Raw genomic sequence first — 23,648 nt, forward strand, 5'->3', positions numbered from 1 at the left:
TGGCATATATGTAGCAGAAGTATGACCCAGTATGGCATACTTAGCAGAAGTAGTGGTAAAGAAAGGCCTACTCTGCAAGAATGCAGAGAATATGGGAAAGAAATTAAAATGGTTATTCAAATTTAAATCTTAACAAATGATAATTTGGTCTGAACTCAATTGCATTAATTTGTTTATAGGGATACGAAGAAAGATCTAAGAAACTGTAGTTTTGGTAGTTTTGCTGGCCAGGTCTAGGCCAGACCTTTTAAGCTAGTAGTCTACTGCTGTGTCTAACTGGTCCTGTCACCAGTGGTCGAGTTGCATAGTCAAAGCAGCAGGAGAGATGGTCAGAGATTCTGATTTTTATGGGTTTGGGGGTTTATCCCCCGAGAACATTTTGAAAATAATTATTATTATTTTTTAAAGTTTATTTTAGAGGCTTTTGAGTCTTTATTTGCAGATAGGACAATGAAGATATGTCAGGAAGCGATATGAAGAGTGGGAGAGAGATATGGGGTCGGGTTAGGAGATGACCCAGGCCGGACCCAAACCAGGGTCGCCATAAACAAGTAGTCCGCTCATGGTACAGTGCAGTCAAGCCTGGATTAATGCAAAGGCTAGATATGGCTGCAGCCTAGGGCTCCCCACCTGCCAGGGGCCCCCACAGGATATATATGGCTGCAGCCTAGGGCCCCCCACCTGCCAGGGGCCCCCACAGGCTAGATATGGCTGCAGCCTAGGGCCCCCACAGGCTAGATATGGCTGCAGCCTAGGGCCCCCACCTGCCAGGGGCCCCCACAGGCTAGATATGGCTGCAGCCTAGGGGCCCCCACCACAGGCTAGATATGGCTGCAGCCTAGGGCCCCCACAGGCTAGATATGGCTGCAGCCTAGGGCCCCCACAGGCTAGATATGGCTGCAGCCTAGGGCCCCCACAGGCTAGATATGGCTGCAGCCTAGGGCCCCCACAGGCTAGATATGGCTGCAGCCTAGGGCCCCCACAGGCTAGATATGGCTGCAGCCTAGGGCCCCACAGGCTAGATATGGCTGCAGCCTAGGGCCCCCACTGGCTAGATATGGCTGCAGCCTAGGGGCCCCCACCACAGGCTAGATATGGCTGCAGCCTAGGGCCCCCACAGGCTAGATATGGCTGCAGCCTAGGGGCCCCCACCACAGGCTAGATATGGCTGCAGCCTAGGGCCCCCACAGGCTAGATATGGCTGCAGCCTAGGGCCCCCACAGGCTAGATATGGCTGCAGCCTAGGGCCCCCACAAGCTAGATATGGCTGCAGCCTAGGGCCCCCCACAGGCTAGATATGGCTGCAGCCTAGGGCCCCCACAAGCTAGATATGGCTGCAGCCTAGGGCCCCCACAGGCTAGATATGGCTGCAGCCTAGGGCCCCCACAGGCTAGATATGGCTGCAGCCTAGGGCCCACACAAGCTAGATATGGCTGCAGCCTAGGGCCCACACAAGCTAGATATGGCTGCACCCTAGGGCCCCCACAGGCTAGATATGGCTGCAGCCTAGGGGCCCCACTACCTAGATGTGACTGCAGCCTAGGGCCCCACAGGGCAGATATGGCTGCAGCCTAGAGGAAATTCTAACAAGCACATACAATGGAAATTCTAACAAGCACATACACACACACACACACACACACACACACACACACACACACACACACACACACGTACGTACACACACACACACACACACACACACACACACACACACACACACACACACACACACACACACACACACACACACAGAGTTGCCTGAAGCGTTGGCCAGAGGACCAGATTTAAATTTCTTGAAGGATTTGCAAACTACTTGCATGAGATTTAATTTATTGAGTATACTGTAGCAATGTTACAATCATAATAGATCTTCTTCATCGATGATTGAAATGCAGCTATCCTCAATAAATAAAGTCTTGGATGGCCCAGCCGTGTCTCAATCAGCTGGGCACTCGATTGTTATACCGGAGACTCGGGTTCAATTCCGGTTCATTTGCAGAGCTTCCCGGTCTCTCTCTCCCCAGTCATTTCCTGTCCCCCCAGTGATGTAGTCTACATAGAACGCAGGTATACGGAGTATACCCACTTCAGAATTTCAGGGATTCCAGTATACCCACTTAAAATTGATTGATCCATTATCCATCCTCTCATAATAAAGGCATAAGAAAGCCCAAAAACATGTTTGGATGTTCGTGCCGTGCCCTGCACTACTCTGTCCAATTCCAACCATGATAATAAGGTTACATGCTGCCATTCCGACTGGTGCTATATCGGAATGACGAGTGCCCCTCTGATAATAATGGTCAACGACGGTTCTAATCACTAACTGTGTCCTTGTTTCTCCTGGCGCAGGATGCAGTGAAAATGGCTGTTCTTCAGGTCATCCTACTGATAGGATCGTTTGGCTGTGTCTACACTGCAAAAGAAGGTATTTGCTGTTATCACATTTATTGGTCTAGAGTCAATTGAAGTACCATTCTGATAAAAAAAAAAACATGCATAGTTTAATTAATTCATGTAATGCATCTGCAGAAAAACAACAAAAAAATATTTAGTTTATATTAGTGTTGATACAATATTTTACAACACGTCTGGCATTGTTTTATTTATCAATTTCACCGTGAGCTCTACTATAAACCAATCCATTGGACATCAGTCTTTGTTTAAAAAAAAAAAAAAAAAAACCCTCCATAGTGTTGAGCAGAGCTGCACAGGCCATATTGCCCGGTGGACTGCTGTCACTGTAAAAAATGATATCAGTGATAAGTCATGATAACTTATATAATTAAGTTATTCTCCTATACACTGCAATGGCAACAACGTGGTTTAACTTGAAAGTTTAAGTTTACCAGCTGCATCAGAATTCCAAGTTAAATTAAATCTTTATTGTAAGTTAAATTGCAATTCAAAGTTTCACACAACTTACAATAAGGATTTACATTAACTTGGAATTCTGAGGCAGCTGGTATTTTTTTACACTGCTGATGATTTTGGTCTTCCCTTTTATGCAATAGTGTCAGTCCTCATGCTGCTACAGCAAGCCTCTTTGAGTCATATTTAAACAATATTTTTGGGTATTGGGGTAAAAATAACTGATATTAGATGACTAAAAATGTTTCACAGGTTTCATCGTCTCTCTCCTACTTCCTGGTAAACTGGTCTTGGCTGAAAATGCCCGCCTCGATTTTCATCCCAGCCAACCTGGTGTTGAGGGTTCAGGCTTTCTTAGTTCGCTGAATTTCTGGGTGGGAACAGTAAGCCTCTAACAGTGTTCAGGACTTACGTATCATGTGAGCTGGTAGTTGATAGCCATGTTGCCCAAAAAAAATCAGCGAAAATTGCTATTGGCTCGCTGAAAAGTCGCTCGATGACGTCATGATATTACTTACAGTATGACGTCACAGCGTCACAGTGATCTCTAGAAAATGTGTCCACATGCCTACGTTCATAATAGTCTTTTAGATACCTTTTGGCGATCAGAGCTAATCTGCAGCCCGTGGGGAACCTTGGGGAATGCTTCTGTCAGCGGCTCAAAGTTACAATTATGTTGAAAAACAATGATTTTGTCACTGAAAAGGCGAGTTTCTAAAAGTCAAATTAACCAAAAAGTCACTTAAGTCGCTAAATGTGGTATTTAGTCACCAGGGATGGCAAAAAGTTGCTATCTAGCATTAAAGTCACTAAATTGGCCACACTGGTTGATAATTAGAGCTGTACAGGATCCAAGATCCGGTTCCGGATCCGGCAGGATAATAGGGTTTTTCAGACTATCCGGATCCGGCAGGATCTTAAGCAGTGGATCCGGTATCCGGCAGTTACCTAAAAATCAGGATCTGGGGCATCTCTACTTTTTACGTAGCCTAGGCTTTTCAGTCAGTCTTTCACAACCCCAATCGTTGCATGGAGTGAAAGCCCTTTGGAAGCGGTCGTTGAAGGCAGTGTGGCAGTAAGCCAATGAGTCTTAAAAATAGTTTGCGCCGACGTAATAAAAAGGTCCCACGTGTGCGAGTTGGCTATGTGTTTCAACCCTTTCGTAGGATCCGGTATCCGGTTCCGGATCCTGCAGGATCTTAAGCAGTGGATCCGGTATCCGGCAGGATCCTAAAAATCAGGATCCGGTGCATCTCTACATAACCATAATAGATCCAGTGTTTTATAACAACATGAAATGGTTCCTGCACTGTGTAGGCACCTGTTGCAGCTGTGGCCTAATGGCTCATGTAGCTTCGTATCCCACCTGACATGGCTGAAGTGCCCTAGAGCAAGGCGCTTAACCTCAAATTGCTCCAGGGACTATAACCAATACCCTGTAAAATAACAACTGTAAGCTGCTTTGGATAAACATGTCAGCTAAATATAATGTATGTAATGTTGCTAAAGCCACTTTAGCTGAATGATTATGATAACACTATCCTACTCCTGGTGTCCAGAGGAGAGTTAACTTTAAATAGTAGCCTAATGATATGTTAGTATTTGATCTTTCTCTGTCTTTTCATTGCTCAGTGTGCACACAGGAAGCAGTGGCCGACATTGTATTCCTGGTGGACGGCTCCTGGAGTATCGGGACAGACAACTTCCAGCAGGTCAAAGACTTCCTGCACACGCTGGTCAGCGGCTTCAGTGTGGGTCCCGATCAGGTGCACATCGGCCTAGCCCAGTACAGCAATGACCCCAAGACAGAGTTCCTCCTGGACACCTACGAGGACAAAGAGGAGATCCTCGACTACATCAAAGCGCTACCTTACAAAGGCGGGGGAACCATGACCGGCTTAGGGTTGGATTTCATTCTCAAGGAACAATTCACAGAGGAAGCCGGGAGCCGAGCGAGACAGGGCGTGCCGCAGATCGCTGTCGTCATAACAGACGGCAGATCGCAAGACGACGTGGAGCCCCACGCGGACGACCTGAGGCGCCGGGGAATCGTACTCTACGCTATCGGCATCAAAGACGCGGACATAGACGAGCTGAGGGAGATCGGCAACGAGCCCCATAACCAGCATGTGTATAACGTGTCGGACTTCAGCGCTCTGCAAGGCATCTCTCAGAACATCGTGAAGGTGCTGTGTACTACGGTGGAGGAGACCAGGCGCCAGATAACTCAGGCATCACTAGGTGAAGTGACAAACGGTTACAGGGCACTATTCAGACATGCCGCTATTCAGACATCGATGCCTATTGTCTGAATACCGGCACGTCTGTCATTTCTGTGGTTTGTGCTGCGTTGCTCAGGTTTTATCAGTTTTTAGGGAGAGTGCATGCAGTTACCCTAACCCTGACCCTGACCCAAACCCTATGGCATGTCGGATGTTGGAATAGCAGTGTGTCAGAATAGCGTTTTCCCCCCGTGACAAACTGTAGCTACACCTCTACACTAACCTCCAGATAATTCATCGCTTGGGGAAGTACTAAGAATCTCTTAACTATTTTCATAGCAAAGAGCAACACAATCGATTAAAGCAGAATGTACAGTAAGCATTCCGACATTCCAATTGAATTGGCTGCGTCGGCTGTTGCCGAACTGCATCATACCTAACTAGAAGTGCACTCAGAGGATGCAGACCTCCGCCAAGGAAGCTGTTTTTTTTTTCCAAGTATTTTTTCGTGCTTTTCAGCCTTTATTGGTTTTAGTGAGACAGGATAGTGGAGGAGAGACAGGAAGTGAGCTGGGAGAGAGAGATGGGGAAGGACCGGCAAAGGACCCAGACAGGGAATCGAACCCGGGTCGACCAAGTGGTAAACGTGTGCCCTACCATATCAGCCACGGTAGGGACGCCAACTAAGCTGTTTGATAGAGCATTTGAGTAGGCTATGTTACTGGATCATCACCAAAATGTAATCACTTGTTCCATTTGTCATTTCCAATAATAAAGGTTCATCCAAATCCATTTAAAACTTTTTTGAGTTATCCTGCTGACAGACAAACAATCAGACAGACAGACAGACAGACAAACCAACGTGGCCGAAAACATAACCTTCTTGGCGGAGATATTTAGCATATTTGTTGAAGTTCAAGTTCAACCATGAACTGTTGCTAACATCACTCAAATAGCCCAAGTCCCTTTGGTCTCTTCTGTCGGCAGCTCTTCTACACAAAGCCAATTACTTACTTCCATTGCCAATGTTGCTCCATTTGCTTTTTGTGTGTTTGTGTCATAACTCAATCATTGCGAGGTGACGTAAAACCCAGACATCGCTAGGTGAAGTGACAAATTATAGCTACACCTCTCACTACACTAACATCTAACCCAAGACAAACAGTTAACTCATTGCTAGGTCAAGCAAACTCGGGCGATGCTGGGTGAAGTATAACTCTGGCATCACTAGGTGAAGTGACAAAGTAACTCGGGCGATGCTGGGTGAAGTATAACTCTGGCATCACTAGGTGAAGTGACAAAGTAACTAACTTTACAGTACTACACAGTCAAGCGACTGCACAATGTCATATGGTACAAACTACAATGCCCAATGGCATAGTAACACAATGTCTTAACAACATGGGTTGCTTCTTTGCAATATACTGTTCTGTATACTTTTAGCAGAGCCAATGTCTATCCTTACAGTAAATGTAATTGTTTTGTCAATTATCTGTTTCAGAGCTTGCTGACATCTTCTTCCTGGTGGACAGTTCAACAGACTACCAGCACTTCAAAATGATCCGATCAGTTCTGATCTACATGGCAAACCAGCTCAACGTGAATATTGACTATAATCGCATGGGCTTGGCTCAGTTCGGCGGAGACGTCAAGGTCGAGTTTCTACTGAACGGCTACAACACCAAAGAGGAAGTACTCCACCACCTGAAGACTTTTCAACTGAGCCCCGACACCGGCGCCGGCGGCTCACGGAAGATTGGAGCAGCAATGGATTACGCCCGCACCAATTTTCTCACTCCAGAGGCTGGCGTGCGACTCTACCCGGGCTTCAGGCAGTACCTGGTCCTCATGGTGTCAGGAGGGTCAGACGATAGCGTGTACAGACAATCACAGCTGCTCAGAGACCAGGGTGTCAACGTCATCACGGTTGGATACGGAGGTGCAGACCACATGGAGCTGCAGATCATGGCCTACTACTCATCCATGTCCATGATCATGGGGGAAAATATGGCGCACACAGCACACGAGCTGAAGACCATATTCGAATCGAAGGATGCCCACAGCGTTGAGGACGGTAAAATATCACATTCATTCCAATAACATTTCATAGACCAGGGGTTCCCAACCTTTTTCAACTTGGGGCCCACTTGAACTTGTCACAAATGTTCGAGGCCCACCTCTGACCCAATTAACTCAAATAAATCAACAGCAACACACACCAAAATATGATTATAATGTTTAGAGAATTATTTCAAGGCCCACTTGGAATACCTTCATGGCCCACCAGTCGGCCCCGGCCCACAGGTTGAAAATCACTGTCATGGACAATACTTGACACCAGCATCATACGTATGACATAACAGTGTCATAACGCAGTCATGCATGTGTCATAAACAACAAACATTTGACAATGTCATATACATTTTATGACTATTTCATCAAGTGACATACAGTTATTGTAAAGATAACAATGTACATTTTTCATGACCATAAAATGTTTATGAAATGTCTGTTTATGACTCATCCAATACACTGTTATGACACTGTTATGTCATACTTATGGTATGACAACAGCATCAAGTAAAGTGTAACCATATGTTATGGTTCCTCTATTCAGCATGGCCGTGTGTTGCATAGTCATCTCAATATACACTCATTCAAATTTTTGTCTCCAGTTTAAATGGTCCTTAATTGTTCCTCTATCTGTGGGCTCCTTCCTGTTTGCTTGTTTCGGGTCAATTAAACTTGGATGTTTATACAACTTGCTCCAAGCTCCTGTTTGCGCCTTCACATGGGTTAAAAAAATGTAACTGCTTAGATAGAGCTTGAGATGGAGGAGATCCTCAGAACGTCGTAGTTATTTTATTGGTAACACTTTATTTTAGGGATACATCTATGAGCCCTAATACATACAATGTTAATGCCTGCATAAGTAACTTGTAAGGCATGTACTAAGCAAACGCTAAGGCCTACTAGGTCCTTACTAAGGTTAAATTAGTAATAAATCCCTTATTGTGCATGAAAAAGACATTTGCAAATACATGCCTAACAAATGTTTGATTTTGCTTTGTACGTGCCTTACAAGTTACTTATACAGGCACATTGTATGTATTAGTGCTAATAGATGTATCCCTAAAATAAAGTGTTACCATTTTATTGATTGATAAGGTAAAATATCAAATATAAAATAATATCTGCACTTGGAAGATATTAGCCAATGGCTTTTTCAGAATGAGACTCAGCCACCGTTGCAGACATGAAGTAAATGGTAACACTTTACAATAAAAAGCTTAATACACACTTTATTAACATTTAACAAAGCATTTACAAATGTTTGCAAATAAGTAAGAACCAATCTACGACAGCACATTGGAGTGGGAATTAACTTCTACTGTGTGTGTTTTATGTGGTTTCATGCCTTCTGGTCTTTAGAAGATAAACTTCCAGGACCGATAAGACTGTGCTGTGTCTGTTGTGTTAACATAATATTTCTTGCCCATTTATTAACATTTGTAAACATTTTTTTGATAATTAGTTCATTATTTATTAAGTGTTTATAAAGCTTTTTTGGGTAGTTATTGTAAAGTGTTATCAAGTAAATTGTTCAACATCAGATCTAAACAAACGATAACAAACTACTTGTTTGTCTTCCAGAGTGTGACTCAGCTACGGTCGCAGACATAGTCTTCATCTTGGACCAAACCAGCAGCACGGCGGTGGACAACCTGAACATCATGCGCAACTTCCTCTACAGGACCGTCGCTGGGTTTGACATCAGCTCAAACAAGGTCAGAGTGGGTGTGGTGCTCTACAGCGACACGCCAAAAGCCGAGATGTACTTGGACACTTATGGGAATAAACAGGACATCCTCCACCACATCAGGAGATTTGCATTCTCGGGGGGTGCAATTACAAACACTGGGGAGGCCCTGCAGTTCGCTAATGACTATGTCTTCAGCACCAAAAGAGGCAGCAGGCACCGCTATGGGGTGGAGCAGTTCGCTGTCGTCCTCACGGCCGCTAGTTCTGCGGATGACGTCAGCTTGGCAGCTATGGAGCTGCGTCAGTCCGGGGTGCGTGTTTTCGCGGTCGGGGTGGAAAACGCAGACGTCAGGGAACTTCACCGCATTGCGTCCTATCCGCCTCAGCGGTTTGTGTTCATGGCGGAGGACTTTGCAAAGCTTAGCACGATACACAGAAATCTCAGGACAACCGTCTGCCATGAAATCAACAGAGCCCGCAAAGTCATTCACAGAACAAGATCCAACACGGCCACCAAAATCATTCACACAGCAAGAACATTTCCCATTGGACGTTCTGGAACATCACAATCCAAAACCCGCTTTATGGAGTTTGATAGAACCCAAACAAGTATTCCAACACAAGGTGCATTCCATTGACTCAGTACACTAAACAAAGATACCTTTAACTGTGGCTGCTACTAAGTTTGCAGATGTTTAAAGATTTGCAAGTGCGCAGTTAATGCAGTTTAATGAGCAATTAAGGCTCTTGTAACTATGATAGAAGGGATTCAGTCAGTCGGTGTCCTCGTATGCCGCGCGCGTGTGTGTGTGTGTGTGTGTGGGTGTGTTTTATGTGTGTGATTTTTGAAACATTATGATAAAGTCTCTCAACAACTGTACATGTACTACAGTATACGTATATGGGGCAGTGGTGACTCAGGTGGTAGATGCACCTGTTGGGCAATCAGAAGATTGCCTGATCCCATCAATGTGTCTATGAGCAAGATACTTAACCCCAAATTGCTCCTGGTGGCAGGGTGACACCCTGCGTGGCCGCCACTGCCACTGGTGTGTGAATGTGAGTGTGAATGTGAGGCATACAAAGCGCTCAAGGAGTGGAAAGGTGAAATATACATATACATAAAATACATAGCAAGTGCAGTCCATTTACTATAGATATATATATGACACAGTCATTTCTTTGACACTTCTATTCCTTTTACTCACACAGGTTGCCAGCAAACAGAAGAGGCCGATGTATATTTCTTGATAGATGAGTCCGGAAGTATCAACAACAAGGAATTTCTGCTCATGAAAAAGTTCATTCTGGAGTTCCTCCTGCTGCTGAACATTGGGCCTAAGCAGGTCCGCGCAGGTCTGGTGAAATTTTCCTCACAGCCGACACGCGAGGTGAACCTTGTGCAGAGCCAGGACGCAGCGTCTTTTGAGGCCGCAGTGGAGCGCGTCTACCAGGACGGTGGCGGCACCAACGTCGGGAAAGCGCTATACGAAATGCAGGCCTTGTTTCAAGAGGCGGTGGCAAGTCGACCCAATCCTGAAATCCCCAGGATTTTGATCCTGATCAGTGACGGTAAATCGGAGGATCAGGTGGAGTTGCCTGCGAAGATGTTGCGAGAGCAAGGAGTCGTCGTCTATTCGATAGGAGTCAAAGGAGCCAATCAGGAGGAACTGAATGTGATCGCCGGTGATCCTGACAGGACTTTCATGGTCAACAATTTCGACGCTCTGTTGCAAATTAGGCACGACATCGTCAGAAAAATGTGTTCTAAGGACGGTAAGCCACCAGAATGTTTCCTTTTAGTCTTGCTACATGAATATGGATAATGTTTGGTGTTCTTTGTTTACCCTATACGATATTCTCATGTTTTAATCAGCAATTAATTTCCTCCGCAGTATGCAGTGACATGAGGGCAGATGTTCTCTTGCTGGTCGAAAGCTCTTCCCTCATCTCCACATCACGCTTTGGGAAGATCAAAACGTTCCTGGGATCTCTTTTGGATCAATCCCTGATTGGCCCAGACGCTCTACGTCTTGGTTTGGTGCAGTACGGCTCAAAACAGGAAGTAGAATTCCACCTCAACTCCCAGTACAGGAAAGACGAGTTGCTCGAGCGTATTGGGACTATGCGCAACCTGGGCGGCCTGACAGAAACTGGCAAAGCCCTCCGATATGTCTCCCGGTTCTTTGACGTGTCGAAGGGTGGACGTACAGGCGTCCCACACATCCTGGTCCTCTTGTCTGAAGGGAAGTCACAGGATGACGTTGAAGAGGCCGCTAACTTGCTGAAACAGCAGGGGGTCATCATCTACGCGATTGGCATCGGCAGCACCAACAGTCAGCAGATGTCAAGAATCAGTGGCGGCATGAACAACAAATATTATTTCCTTAAAGATTTCGATGGGCTGCCGGCCCTATCTGACACAGTCATGTTCGACATATGTAATTTGGAAGGTTTGTGATTTTTTTGCTCTACAGAAATTCCTCTTTATGATGACAGAGAAACAAAGGAAGTTTGAAGTCATTGTCCTAGTTGTTTTTGTTGTATTGCCTTCGGTTACTTACACAACTAGTGAGTTGTGAATGACTCCAGTGTCTCATTTGTTTTAAACATCTCCGTTGATAAGAAACATTTTCTCTGTCACTTGTCTGTCTTATTTCAACACTTCTCTTTCCCCTAGGATGTCAAATCGACATGGCAGACATCATCTTCCTGGTTGATGGTTCACAGGGGGTCACTAGTGAACAATTTCACAGTGTAAAGCACCTTATGTCTGGACTTGTGAACATTTCGTCTGTTGGAGGGAACCATGTACAGATGGGGGCCATCTTGTACGCCGCTGAAGCCCAAATCCAGTTTGCCTTGAACAGGTACAACTAGGGATGCAAACGATTAATCGATTAATCGATTAAAAAACATGAATCGCAATTAATCGACAATTCAACTGACAAGAGACCCAGGTGAAATGGGCATGTGAAGAGTGTGTGTGAAGAGGGGTGTGAATAGTGGGAATATTTAAATCACCTTTGGATTAAATAATTGAAATATAATTAATTTAGATGTGGCATATTATCTCAATTTTTAATTATTAATTAAAACGTTTAGATTTAGTAGTTTTTTTTCGAGAAACATTGAGATTTCGGGGGGAAAACGCTGCTTATCAATTAATCGTAAGTCGGTCAATAAGGCTATCAACAAATGATAACAGTAAAATGACTGCTTGTGTGTGTCATTTGAGAACAAAATGACCTTTTTAGAAGAGAGTACATTGTTTTGAGATGAGACGTGCATTTTTCAGAGGTAGTGAGGAGTTTTGCCCGTTGTGTGTGAGGTTTGGAGATTTGTGTGTAGTGTTTTGAGAATTCAAGAACTGATTCAGAAAAATGTGTGTAAGCAATCGAGAAAAACTGTAATGAATGAATCGATAATTTGCATCCCTAGGTACACCACCAGAAAGGAACTGAGGCAGGCCATTTCACAGCTGAGGCCTTTAGGAGGAGACGCCTACACTGGCAGAGCACTGGGCTACTCACTGGAGTACTTCAGCGCGAGACATGGCAGCCGAAAACAAGACCAGGTGCACAAGGTGCTCATAGTCATCACCAGCGAGGAGACAAGAGATGTCGGCCATTTGGCAGAAGTATCTGCCAAGCTGCGCAAGAACCGAGTCAGTGTGTTTGGAGTTGGGGTAAAGGGCGGCAGGAATACACAGCTCCCAAATCAGCTGCTGACAATGACCAACAATCCCAGCAGAGTGTTCTACGCAGACGATTATAACGGCTTAGAGTCATTAGACAGAAAAATATCCCAAGCGATCTGTGATGCCAATCAAGCAGGTGAGGCAATGTGACATTTTTTTTTTTACTGCACAGGTGTCTATACAGTAAAAACCGTAGTGTCAATTCAACACTTGAAGAGTACTCTATTGGGACCAACTATGTAGAAGATGTTAAATTGACTATGTGTTGCCCTGACACTGCATTTCTTATACTGTGTACAGGCTTGCTATTTACATGTGAGCATTTTCTGTTTATGACGTAAAAAATGCGCCCCCTATTGATAGCTTTAAATCTAGACTCAAGACAAATCTGCTCTCAGATGCTTTTCCCTAGCTTAAATTACATATCATTCTTTTTATTATTATTATTTTTATTTTTATGTTTATTTAATTCGTTTTATTTTATTATTATTTTTACCTTATGTTTTATCTTAATGTTTTAAATGTTTCTTTGACTCTAATTCATTTCCTTCTTTCTTCCCTGTTTCCTTTCATTTACATTTGTTGACTTTGTGAAGCACATTGAGTTGCACCTGTGTATGAAATGTGCTATATAAATAAACTTGCCTTGCCTTTTTGTTTTCCTTCCCTCCTTCCACAGTCTGCAAGATGGACCTGGTAATCTTAGTGGACGGCTCAGAAAGCATAGTTAGTTCTAACTTCTTGCTCATGAAGAACTTCATGACAGACATCGTGAAGTCCTTCAATATTACTCCGGGATTTCTTCAGGTTGGTAATATCTTCAAGTTATGTGGGTTGTAGGTCATGTATGTATGTCTGTATATAGCAGGCTTGTACGAAATTCCGAATTTAATGAATTTGAATTCAAAGTAATGCCATAATACGAACACTAGGTGGTCTCATTACCTTGAATTTCTGTCAATTTAATCTACACCACCCATTGAAAGTACATACACGTAGAACACCATCACCTAGTGTTCGTATTATGGCATTACTTTGAATTGATATTCTATCAATTCGGAATTTCGTACAAGCCTGGTATATAGGCCTGTGTCCTCTATTTTTGTCAGTTGTGCTGTGATGTTATGTGTATGTCCTGTCTTACAGTAAACGAGTCTTGCTCAGGGATGCAAAATGAATTTCAGTGTAAACTGACAATAAAGTATAATCGTATCGTATCGTAGGTGGGGGTCGGTCAGTTCAGCACCCACCAGCAAAAGGAGTTCTACCTTAACGAGCACACCAGCAGCACGGCCATCATCAAGGCCATACACAACATCAGGCAGCTTCGAGAGGGCACCAAAATCGTTCCAGCGCTGAAGTTCATCAAGGACTTCTTCAAGACGCAGCACGGCAGTCGAAGGGACGCGGGCGTCCGCCAAATCCTCTTGTTGATCACCGACGGGGAGACGGATGAGGATGTGGAGGCCGCTGCAGATGACCTGAGAGACAGCAGAGTGGACGTGTTTGTGATCGGGGTGGGCCGAGTGCAGACTGATCAGCTGCTGAAGATCGCAGGGAGTAAGGACAGGTTCCTGCCCATCAACGCCTATGAGGAGCTGAAAAGCATGCTGGCTGTGCTGGTTGGCACCTTCTGCCCAGAGTCCGATGACCCGGACCCAGTGCCACCGACCCCAATCCCAACGCCATTTACGGGTAAGTGACTGCGTTTAGCACCCCCTCCTGACCAGACACACACAACGCAGGTGGTCAATCAGACACACACTTAGGGTGAATTCCATTACACCCCTTAGCCCTACGCCCTATGCCGATCCACTTTGCCTCCGTTTTGCGCGTCCACGTGTTGGCGTAGTGGCATCCCGATTCACGTTCAGACAGATGGGTAGGGGTTCGGCGAAGGGCTTTCATCCCCTCCGCGCAGAGATTTTCTGACACCTCTCTCCATGGACGGAGGGCTTCAACAGATTTCCCTGAATGCATTGCGATTGCATTTAAAAATGGGCGGCAAACCGCGGCATCCACAACAGCACACGAGATTAAGTATTTTCTCAGCAATTGTCGGTTTTAAAGTGGGTGGGTAAGTGAGTTTTACACAGAGGTCCAATGCTGGTTATCACATATATACTTGAGTGTGTATACTTGGACTACGTGGTGATGAAATGTGGTAGATTTTTAAGCACTTGTCTAATTATTTGTCGCTTCAAAGAACAAAGAATGCTCAATGTCGTTCTCTTCTCTTCCTAGGATGTAATGTCAACATTGCTATCGGATTTGATTATGCCTCAAGGCCAACTCTGACTGGATCCACTGAGGCATCGCTGTTACATGAGCAACTGCTGAAGATCATCAACAAAATCTCTAGTCTGGACCACATCTGCTGCATGCCTAACAACACGGTTAAACCAAAGATCTTCTTCAGCCTGGCCAATGAAGAGCGTCTGGTTCCTTATGACGGGGCAGCTGTGGTCAAGAAAGTGTCAGACGGAGTGCTCCAGAGGAACACAGTCTTCAACACACACTTCGTACAGTCTTTCCAAGCTGGTTTGAGGCATTCTACAGCCAGTGTGAAAGTAAGCTAGTCATGAACTCTGTTCTGTTCTGTTCTATTCTATTCTATTCTATTCTATTCTATTCTATTCTATTCTATTCTATTCTATTCTATTCTATATTGTATTTCTACCCTGGACGATTCTGCTCTTTTCTATTCTTTTCATACAGTATATTTGTATCTATTCATATTACAGGTAAATGATATTACGTATATTGTATTATATGACATTAAATTACATTACATTACATTACATGACATGATATTATATTTCAGGTTGCGATCATTATCTCTGATGGCCTTGATGAATCCGTGGAGAAACTAGAGGTGGAATCAGATCGCCTACGAAGGAGTGGTGAGATGTTTAGAGTATGCATACTAGATGATAAGAGTGGTTAGATGTTTATAGTATGCATACCAGATGAGAGGAGTTGTGGGATGGATTGCAGTATGCATACTAGATGATAAGAATGGTTGGATAGTTTGGAGTATGCATAGATTTAAGGAAGAGATGTTTACTGTAAGAGTATGCATACTAGATGATAAGAGTGGTGGGTGGATTAGAGTATGCATACTAGATGATAAGAGTGGTGGGTGGTGGTGAGATGTTCACTGTAAGAGGATGCATACTAGATGAGAGGAATAGAAGATGCACTGTCACACAGGCCACACTGCCGTGCCAATTATAAAGACTATTCCATCCCTGTAGCTCCTCGCTGTCTTGTATTGGGAAACACATTAAGCATTTACTCTTATATCAACACAAAGCACAACACAATTATATTACAATTAATAGGGTGATACAAATGATACTATTTAATTAACAATTCCAATGATTCACTTTACAGGTGTAAGTGCACTGTTGATGGTGGCTTTCGAAAAATCCCAAGATGTGCACAAACTTCAGATGGTGGAATTTGGACGAAGCTTCGGCTACCAGAAGCCCTATTTCTTGAGCATGCACCACTTAGAAGAGGCGCTAAAGAAAGACATAGTAAGTCTCTCTTATCTAAGTTCTTTTTCATGGTTATACTGACATGGCAGCTACATTGGCGTTGTGGCGCAACATGCTAACTAAGCCCCCCACATTTGGGCTATCATGCCCATGGGGACCCCGGTTCGAGTCCGGACGGGGTTATTTCCCAATTCTCCCACTCATTTCCTGTCAGCATCTCATACTATCCTGTCAATAAAGGCATAACAAGCCCCTAAAAAATATACAAAAAAGAAACTACAGTTATATTGGGTAACGCTTCTAAAGCAGTTCCTGAGCATCAGAATGCCCCTGGATCAACCTCAGATGGGATTGTGGATGTACCCCAGGGGTGGAGCTATAGGGGGGGGGCAACCAGGACATATGCCTCGGGGCCCAGGGCCCTCCTACATTGGTGGTGGGGGGCCCTATTGTCACCTTGACAGGCTGTATGGGGGCCCCTATAAGTGTCTTGCCCTGGGGCCCTGTGTGCAATTGTTCCGCCACCCTCAAAGATTTCTATTTCTAATGCATCTTTTCAATAACAGAAAGGAGAGTACACCGACAATATCCCCTTTCACTACTCAAATCCTGACATTTTTTACCAGACGTGTGAAATGACAAATGGCGCTTTTTTTGTCCATTCCTCCTGTTTGCGTATTTGTTTATCAGGAGAAAGCAACGCTGCGGGAGTGCTGTGGAGTGATGTGCATGTGCAGTGGAGAAGAGGGCATGCGAGGAGCACGAGGAAAACCAGGAACAAAAGTAAACGTCACACTCTTATTTAACCTTTAGAAAACAAGCTGGTCCACTTCAGAGAGACTGGGCCGAGGATGACTGGAGCACACAGGACACTTTTTCAGTTATTCTATTGTGGTGAAAGCATGACACCATTTCGACGCAGTGCGTCTTCTTCAGAGTCAAAGTTATTTAACCTTTATTTAACCATTCCCAGATCTTAAATACATCCACATGGATACAAATGAAAGCACAAATAAATAATCGATTGATCGATTGAGTCTAAATCCAGTTCACAAACATTCAAACAATGATGTACCGCACAGTTCTTTATTACCAACACTTAGTCAAAGCATTTTGCACTTGCATTTGTTTATATTAATATTAATTCTAAAACTGCTTCTTGCCAAACCATGGTATTAATTAATGCTGTACTCTGTCTGAAAAGGGCATTCAAGGACCAAAGGGCTACGCGGGATATCCTGGAGAGGAGGGCATTCATGTAAGTTTAATTACGTACTGTCGGCTATACAACAAGGGAATTGAATGGGGTATAAAAAGGTGAGTTGTGTGGGCTATAAAAGGTGACTTACATGTATGTAGGCCAGAAAAGGAGTCAAATAGATTATATATGGTGAGTAAAATAGGTCATAAAAAGCTGAGTTGATTAGAATATGAAAAGGCGAGTCAAATAGGCTATAGAAAGTGAGTCATACGCTATGAAAAGCGAGTTATACAGGCTAGAAAAAATTTACTTCAAACTCCAAAGCGACTTATAGTGTGTATGAATATACAGGTACGCTGTCCCCATGTTAAATAAATACATTATTTTTAACTCAAACTGTAAACTTTCATGGCAGGGCCAAAGAGGAGTGCCAGGTCAAACAGGGCCCCAGGGGATGCAGGGTTGCCCTGGCGACAGGGGCTCAAAGGTACAGTAGGACTTTACTTACTTTCTTTTATTTTTCAGGACATTGCACATTAATGATGAACATATACTACATACATACATACATGCATACATACATACATACATACATACATACATACATACATACATACATACATACATACATACATACATACATACATACATACATACATACATACATATACATATATGTAAATGTGCCAGATTGTAGCCCAAAGGCTAATTTCCATCTGGTGTCCAAACTGATCTCAAATCTGACATTTACAACATCCGTACAACCGTGAACTGTTGTCATAGTATGATGTGTGTGCTTCCAGGGTACACATGGCTACAATGGGGAAGCAGTAAGTAAAAACAGTTTTCTGATTCTACAAATAATGATTTAAAAAATGTTAAATTCACTTTGTCAGTATGTAGTCTGTGTACTACTGTCTATACGTCTGCCACAGAAGCTTATATTTATTTACGTTTTATTTATTGCCATTGAGTTTGAGCACTATCATAATGCAGTTGAACATTGGCTGCGTTATTGGAATATGCCCAATCTGTGCTAACTTTGTTTCAATATGCCAAATTTGTGCTGATCCTGTGTCAATATGCCCAATCTGTGCTAATTCTAATCCTGTATGATAGGGAGAACTCGGAGATGACGGCCTCAACGGAGTAGTTGGTGAACAGGTAAAACGCTCTTAATCTGGTAACTCTAAAAGTAGAGAAGCCCTTCATGAGACAGTGCATGATACAGTACAGTAAATACATCTGATCTGTACATCTGACCACACAGTCTATGCGTTTACATGAGACACTTAAGTCCGATTTAACTCACTTTAAATCTGATTAAAACTTAATTCCACTCTAAAAATATCATGTAAACACTTACCGAACAGGATTTAAGTTTATTCCGATTTAAACTTAAGTCCGATTAAAGTGGGTGGTTTATTCCTCTTTTAAATCCGATTAAACACGTTCCTCTGTCATGTAACCTTTTATTCGGAATTACATAAATCATGCTCGTTGACCACATGATGGCGCCAAGAGACCTTGCTCTTTGCCAGTGAGGAAAAACATGGCGGCACTTCCTGTTGATTTTCACATAAAAGTTTTGCTTAATTTAAAGTCCCTAAGCGACTATAAATGTTGTGGCTTCCATATATTGATGTAAAAGTGCCCCACGAAGTAATGAAGCACAGCAAAGTTACTCCACATTACCATTTGACCACTCGATTTTCTATGCTAACAGGGTAGCTAATGTAGCATTGTAAATGATCCAGGGAGAAAGGGGGAAATGTTGTGATTTCAGTCCGCCTGAGGCAACGATTTTCATGGGGAAGATGACCTGCATCTCGGTGGCATTGGACCACGCCCCCGTGCCTTATTTGGCTCGCTCAGCACGTGCGTCCTCAGTCCAATCGCAATGCTTTATTTTCCCCAGACGTTTAATCGCATTTAAGTGAAAGTGCCATGTATACACATCGCAAAATAACTCTTAATCCGATCTATTTAAATCGCATTTATTAAATCGGACTTAAAAACATCATGTACACGTAGCCAGTGTTTGATATTATTCTTGTCTTCCATAGGGTGACACTGACCACACAGTGTTTAATATTATTCTTGTCTTGTGTTCCACAGGGTGACACTGACCACACAGTGTTTGATATTATTCTTGTCTTGTGTTCCACAGGGTGACACTGACCACACAGTGTTTGATATTATTCTTGTCTTGTGTTCCACAGGGTGACACTGGCGTGGATGGAGCCCCAGGAGACAGAGGGGAGCATGGAAGACCTGTAAACATGTCTTTCTTAATATCTTTCCTTCTTTCTTTCTTTCTTTCTTTCTTTCTTTCTTTCTTTCTTTCTTTCTTTCTTTCTTTCTTTCTTTCTTTATTTCTTTCTTTCTCTTGATTCTGTCTTTTTTCCTTTTTTCTATTTTTGTGTCTCTATGTATGTGTGTCTATTTTTCTTCTATCAATTTTTCTATGTGTATTATTTCAAGCAACGGTTGCTCTTAAGGTGTGCGCCGTGACCTTACCTACATTAACACTGTCCTGTGCGCGTTTCTAAGGGTCGCCCTACATTAACACTGTCCTGTGTGCGCCTGTAAGGGTCCTTATCTACATTAACGCTGTCCTGTGTGCGTTTCTAAGGGTCGTCAAGGCGTCAGAGGGGAGCCAGGCCTGAAGGGACGACCTGGAGTGAAAGGAGCCACTGTGAGTGTCAACAACACCAGTTAGCGAACTCCCATTAAAAACACAAACAACACCAGTTAGCGAACTCCCATTAACCCCTTAGCGCAGAGCCTATGTTATAACCTTACTGTCACCAAAATTGTAATGGCTATGTCTTAATCTGTTACTTAAGGCTCCCAGTACTGTCATAGCAATGTTGTTATGATGTAGTTGACTCTTTTCAGCAAATAGTGAATAGGCCCGCCGGCGACCCCATCTGCAGTAAGGGGCTACAAACACAAACAACACCAGTTAGCGAACTTCCATTAAAAACACAAACAAAAAGTGATCATAACTGACATACAGTACAATTTAAATGAATCATCCACAAAATGATCCACATTCACATTTGTTGCACTAAAAGCATGATAGGCCTATCTACTGTATTTTTTAAGGTTCTCATATTAGCTACTAATACATGCCTAACTGTGTGTTTAATTTACTGTAAGGAAAAATAATTTGAATTACGCCATCGTAAGGCACTACTATTATTATGCCGCCTATTGATAATCACCGTTACCATGCCAGGTTCTGCCTTTGGTGATTAATAGTAATTAATCGTAGTAAATTATCTATCTATAACACAATGTAGTTTTTTTATTCTCTTTTCTCTTTCTCTACTCTTTAGCACATTGAATGACAATTGTGTATGATAATGTGCTAAATATAAGTAATTTTGATTGATTGATTTGTTAAGCTAATAAACATGTAAATGTGTTCTCCGTGTGTTCAGGGGGGCCCTGGGAAAGACAGCCTGGTTGCAGGCCAGAAAGGAGAGCCAGGCAGCAGAGGACAACAGGTGAGGGACCGTCTGAATAAGTCTGAAATGAGCTGAATTAAAAACTGAATAGGAAATTAATTGTGTGAGACAAATACAAATTGATGAATTGAGTAGCTTAAAGTTTAAACATCTATTAGTTTTTACTAGGGCTGTAACAATACACCCAACTCAAGATTCGGTTTGTACCACAATTTTTGTCCCACGGTTATACACCCATTCATTTTTCAAATGTATCTTTTTAAATAAATTTATTTTCTTTTTGCCTTTTTTTTCTGGACTGAAGAGTAACAGAACTTTGAAAGGGCGTATCACGATACTGCAGTCTTGCACACACAGTACTGTGACTGTGTATCACGATACATAATTGATACAATATTGTTACAGCCCTAGTTTTTACACCTCTATTTCAACTTCAAGATACATAAATGAATGTGCATGTTGAAGTTTTAACCAATCATGTTCTTCTCTGGCAGGGAGAGGCGGGGCTGAATGGTGAATCAGGAACACCAGGAGATCCTGGCCACACGGTAAGACTTGCAGAGAGCTTATTTTCTTATTATTTTAAAGGTGCACTCACTGTGTAGGATGGTGGCCAGAGTAGGTATTGCAACTGTGCTGCTCATTGAAACTGTGCTACCCATTGCTGCCAAATGTAATATTTAAATATCATGAATATTTACTGAATAATAAACTAATATTTGCTAGTATGACAAAAGTATAGCAAGTTTTGCAGCTAAAAATGCAGCTAGTCTAAACAGTATGTCATTGTGTGTAAAATGTTTTTCTCAATTGGTTTTGTACATTTCTCACAACAGAATAATCATTCTCAAAACTTCTTGTTCAATTGTGACTTCCTGCTGTTACCTGTGCACATGGTAAAATACGTTTCTCGTAGTTTTCAGCATTTAGCAAATGCTTTCATCACCATGCAAATGGTTGTGTACAATTCTCAGTGTTTTTGTACATTATCAATTGATTTTGTCGTGTTCTGCAAAATGCTTTGTTATGATAATCCATGAAAGATCTCACTCCCCAACACATTTACACAGTGACATAACATTTTGATGGCTCTGACACGTTCACAGACACAAAAACCTGGTTTTGAGAGATTGGCCAAGGGTTTTGAGCAAGAGATTGGGTTTTGCAGGTCATCCATGGTGTTTTGCCACTTGTTAAATCTTTTTTGGAAATTAACGTGATGTTTTGCAAAATGCGAGTAAGATTCGAGAAATGTACAAAACCAATTGAGAAATACTGTAATGTGTAAATCAATAAATGTTGGACCTGTTACAGGTTTATGTACAATATGTATCTGTACCAGACTGCCAGTGTTACGCATGTGATTCTGATCTTTTCTTTGTTTGTTTGTTTTCAAAGGGTCTTCCAGGGAAAAGAGGCGCCCATGGAACTAAGGTACTCTTCAGCCAATTAAAATTGAGCTAAGGTACTCTTCAGCCAATTAAAATGAAGCTACGGTACTCTTCAGCCAATTAAAATGGAACTAAGGTACCCTCCGGCCAATCAAAAGCAAATGCTGTCAGTAATGTCACAATTCCACACAAGGGGGCATCGTACTCTTTGTTTTAGATTGTCTTACTTGTATTGTGTAACCAAATGAATTCCAGGGAAGTCAGTGAATATTTTCACTGATGCTTTGCCCACTTTTTCCCTTCATCACTATACTGTTCCAAGTTATAAGTATGCAAGTTACCTCTCTTATCTCACTTAAGTATGAATTAATTTGAGGAGATTAATAATCGTCTCTGTAACATTTTCAAATACCGAGGTCAAATACTACATGCTGTACTGCATACTGTACATTTAGAATGCTTCAAACACTTCAGTCAAACTCTTAAGTTTGTTTTTATTAATCACTGCCTTGAGGATAAATGGGGGTGGCGTATACAGACTGAATTTATCATTGTTGTTCGGTTTTCATCATAGATGAATTTTACATTACTGACAAAAATACAGAGGACATGTGTCCTCAATGGTAGTTACGCCCATGTCTCTGTGTCACTAAGGATGAAACCTGTTGTGTGTTTTACAGGGATTGCCTGGAGCACCTGGAGACGTTGGCTCTCCGGGCAGCGCAGGGTTTCCAGGGACACCGGTAATATTTTAATATTACAGTACATTACATTACATAGTATTGGTAATAAATTGGTCATCAATATTACAGTTCATTATATAGCATTGGTAATATGTCAATAGTAAAGTACATTATGTAGTATTGGTAACAGTTCATCAATATTACATTACATTATATAGTATTGGTAATACTTTACTTTCAATATTAAAATTCACCAGTAACCACTGGCTTTCTAGTCAGTCAGACACAAATGCATGTATGCAAACGCACAGACACACACACACGCACACGCACACGCACACACACAGGGCAATACTGCCATACAGCGTGCACACACACACACATATGCATCTCCTATGCTAACACTGGTCAGCCAGTCTCCTAGTCTCTTCTCTGTTTGTCTGGTTGTTGCCACCCCCTGGTCTCCTGGTGCCAATCCTCCTCTGATGTCTTGTCTACAGGGGAGCCAAGGGCCCATCGGTCAACCTGGACAAATTGGCCTGCCTGGTGCTCCTGGACAGCAGGTAAAGAGAGAGCTTCTGTTCTTTTTAAAAAAAAGATATACAGTGAGTCCAATATGTATTTGATCCCTTGGTGATTTTGTTGGTTTGCCTACTAACAAAGACATGATCAGTCAATAAATGTTATGATAATATGTATTCTAATATGGATAGACAGAATATCAAAAAGAAAATCCAGAAATTAACTGAAGAGAATATATATTAATTTATTTCCATTTCATCGAGCAAAATAAGTATTTGATCCCCTGCCAACTGATTACAGTTCCGGCCCCACAC

The 23,648-nt window shown here is 42.7% G+C and overlaps 1 protein-coding gene across 1 annotated transcript in view; it reads left to right on the forward strand.

Annotated features, from left to right (window-relative positions):
* LOC134448755 (collagen alpha-6(VI) chain-like) overlaps nucleotides 1-23,648 on the forward strand; it is a 40,552-nt gene that overhangs the window by 1,515 nt on the left and 15,389 nt on the right. Inside the window, exons 2-26 of the mRNA XM_063198411.1 lie at nucleotides 2,356-2,431; nucleotides 4,507-5,115; nucleotides 6,598-7,170; nucleotides 8,751-9,482; nucleotides 10,071-10,634; nucleotides 10,754-11,311; nucleotides 11,539-11,728; nucleotides 12,300-12,694; nucleotides 13,238-13,365; nucleotides 13,782-14,253; nucleotides 14,803-15,128; nucleotides 15,383-15,461; nucleotides 15,955-16,100; nucleotides 16,752-16,844; nucleotides 17,266-17,319; nucleotides 17,678-17,749; nucleotides 18,066-18,092; nucleotides 18,382-18,426; nucleotides 19,485-19,538; nucleotides 19,898-19,960; nucleotides 20,712-20,777; nucleotides 21,233-21,286; nucleotides 22,137-22,172; nucleotides 22,810-22,872; nucleotides 23,313-23,375. Coding sequence (XP_063054481.1) covers nucleotides 2,368-2,431; nucleotides 4,507-5,115; nucleotides 6,598-7,170; nucleotides 8,751-9,482; nucleotides 10,071-10,634; nucleotides 10,754-11,311; nucleotides 11,539-11,728; nucleotides 12,300-12,694; nucleotides 13,238-13,365; nucleotides 13,782-14,253; nucleotides 14,803-15,128; nucleotides 15,383-15,461; nucleotides 15,955-16,100; nucleotides 16,752-16,844; nucleotides 17,266-17,319; nucleotides 17,678-17,749; nucleotides 18,066-18,092; nucleotides 18,382-18,426; nucleotides 19,485-19,538; nucleotides 19,898-19,960; nucleotides 20,712-20,777; nucleotides 21,233-21,286; nucleotides 22,137-22,172; nucleotides 22,810-22,872; nucleotides 23,313-23,375 — 5,526 coding nt within the window. The 5' untranslated portion in view covers nucleotides 2,356-2,367. The remainder of the gene's footprint in view (nucleotides 1-2,355; nucleotides 2,432-4,506; nucleotides 5,116-6,597; nucleotides 7,171-8,750; nucleotides 9,483-10,070; nucleotides 10,635-10,753; nucleotides 11,312-11,538; nucleotides 11,729-12,299; nucleotides 12,695-13,237; nucleotides 13,366-13,781; nucleotides 14,254-14,802; nucleotides 15,129-15,382; nucleotides 15,462-15,954; nucleotides 16,101-16,751; nucleotides 16,845-17,265; nucleotides 17,320-17,677; nucleotides 17,750-18,065; nucleotides 18,093-18,381; nucleotides 18,427-19,484; nucleotides 19,539-19,897; nucleotides 19,961-20,711; nucleotides 20,778-21,232; nucleotides 21,287-22,136; nucleotides 22,173-22,809; nucleotides 22,873-23,312; nucleotides 23,376-23,648) is intronic.

The sequence above is a fragment of the Engraulis encrasicolus genome, chromosome 5, assembly GCF_034702125.1.
Source record: "Engraulis encrasicolus isolate BLACKSEA-1 chromosome 5, IST_EnEncr_1.0, whole genome shotgun sequence".
In the NCBI taxonomy this organism is placed as follows: domain Eukaryota; kingdom Metazoa; phylum Chordata; class Actinopteri; order Clupeiformes; family Engraulidae; genus Engraulis; species Engraulis encrasicolus.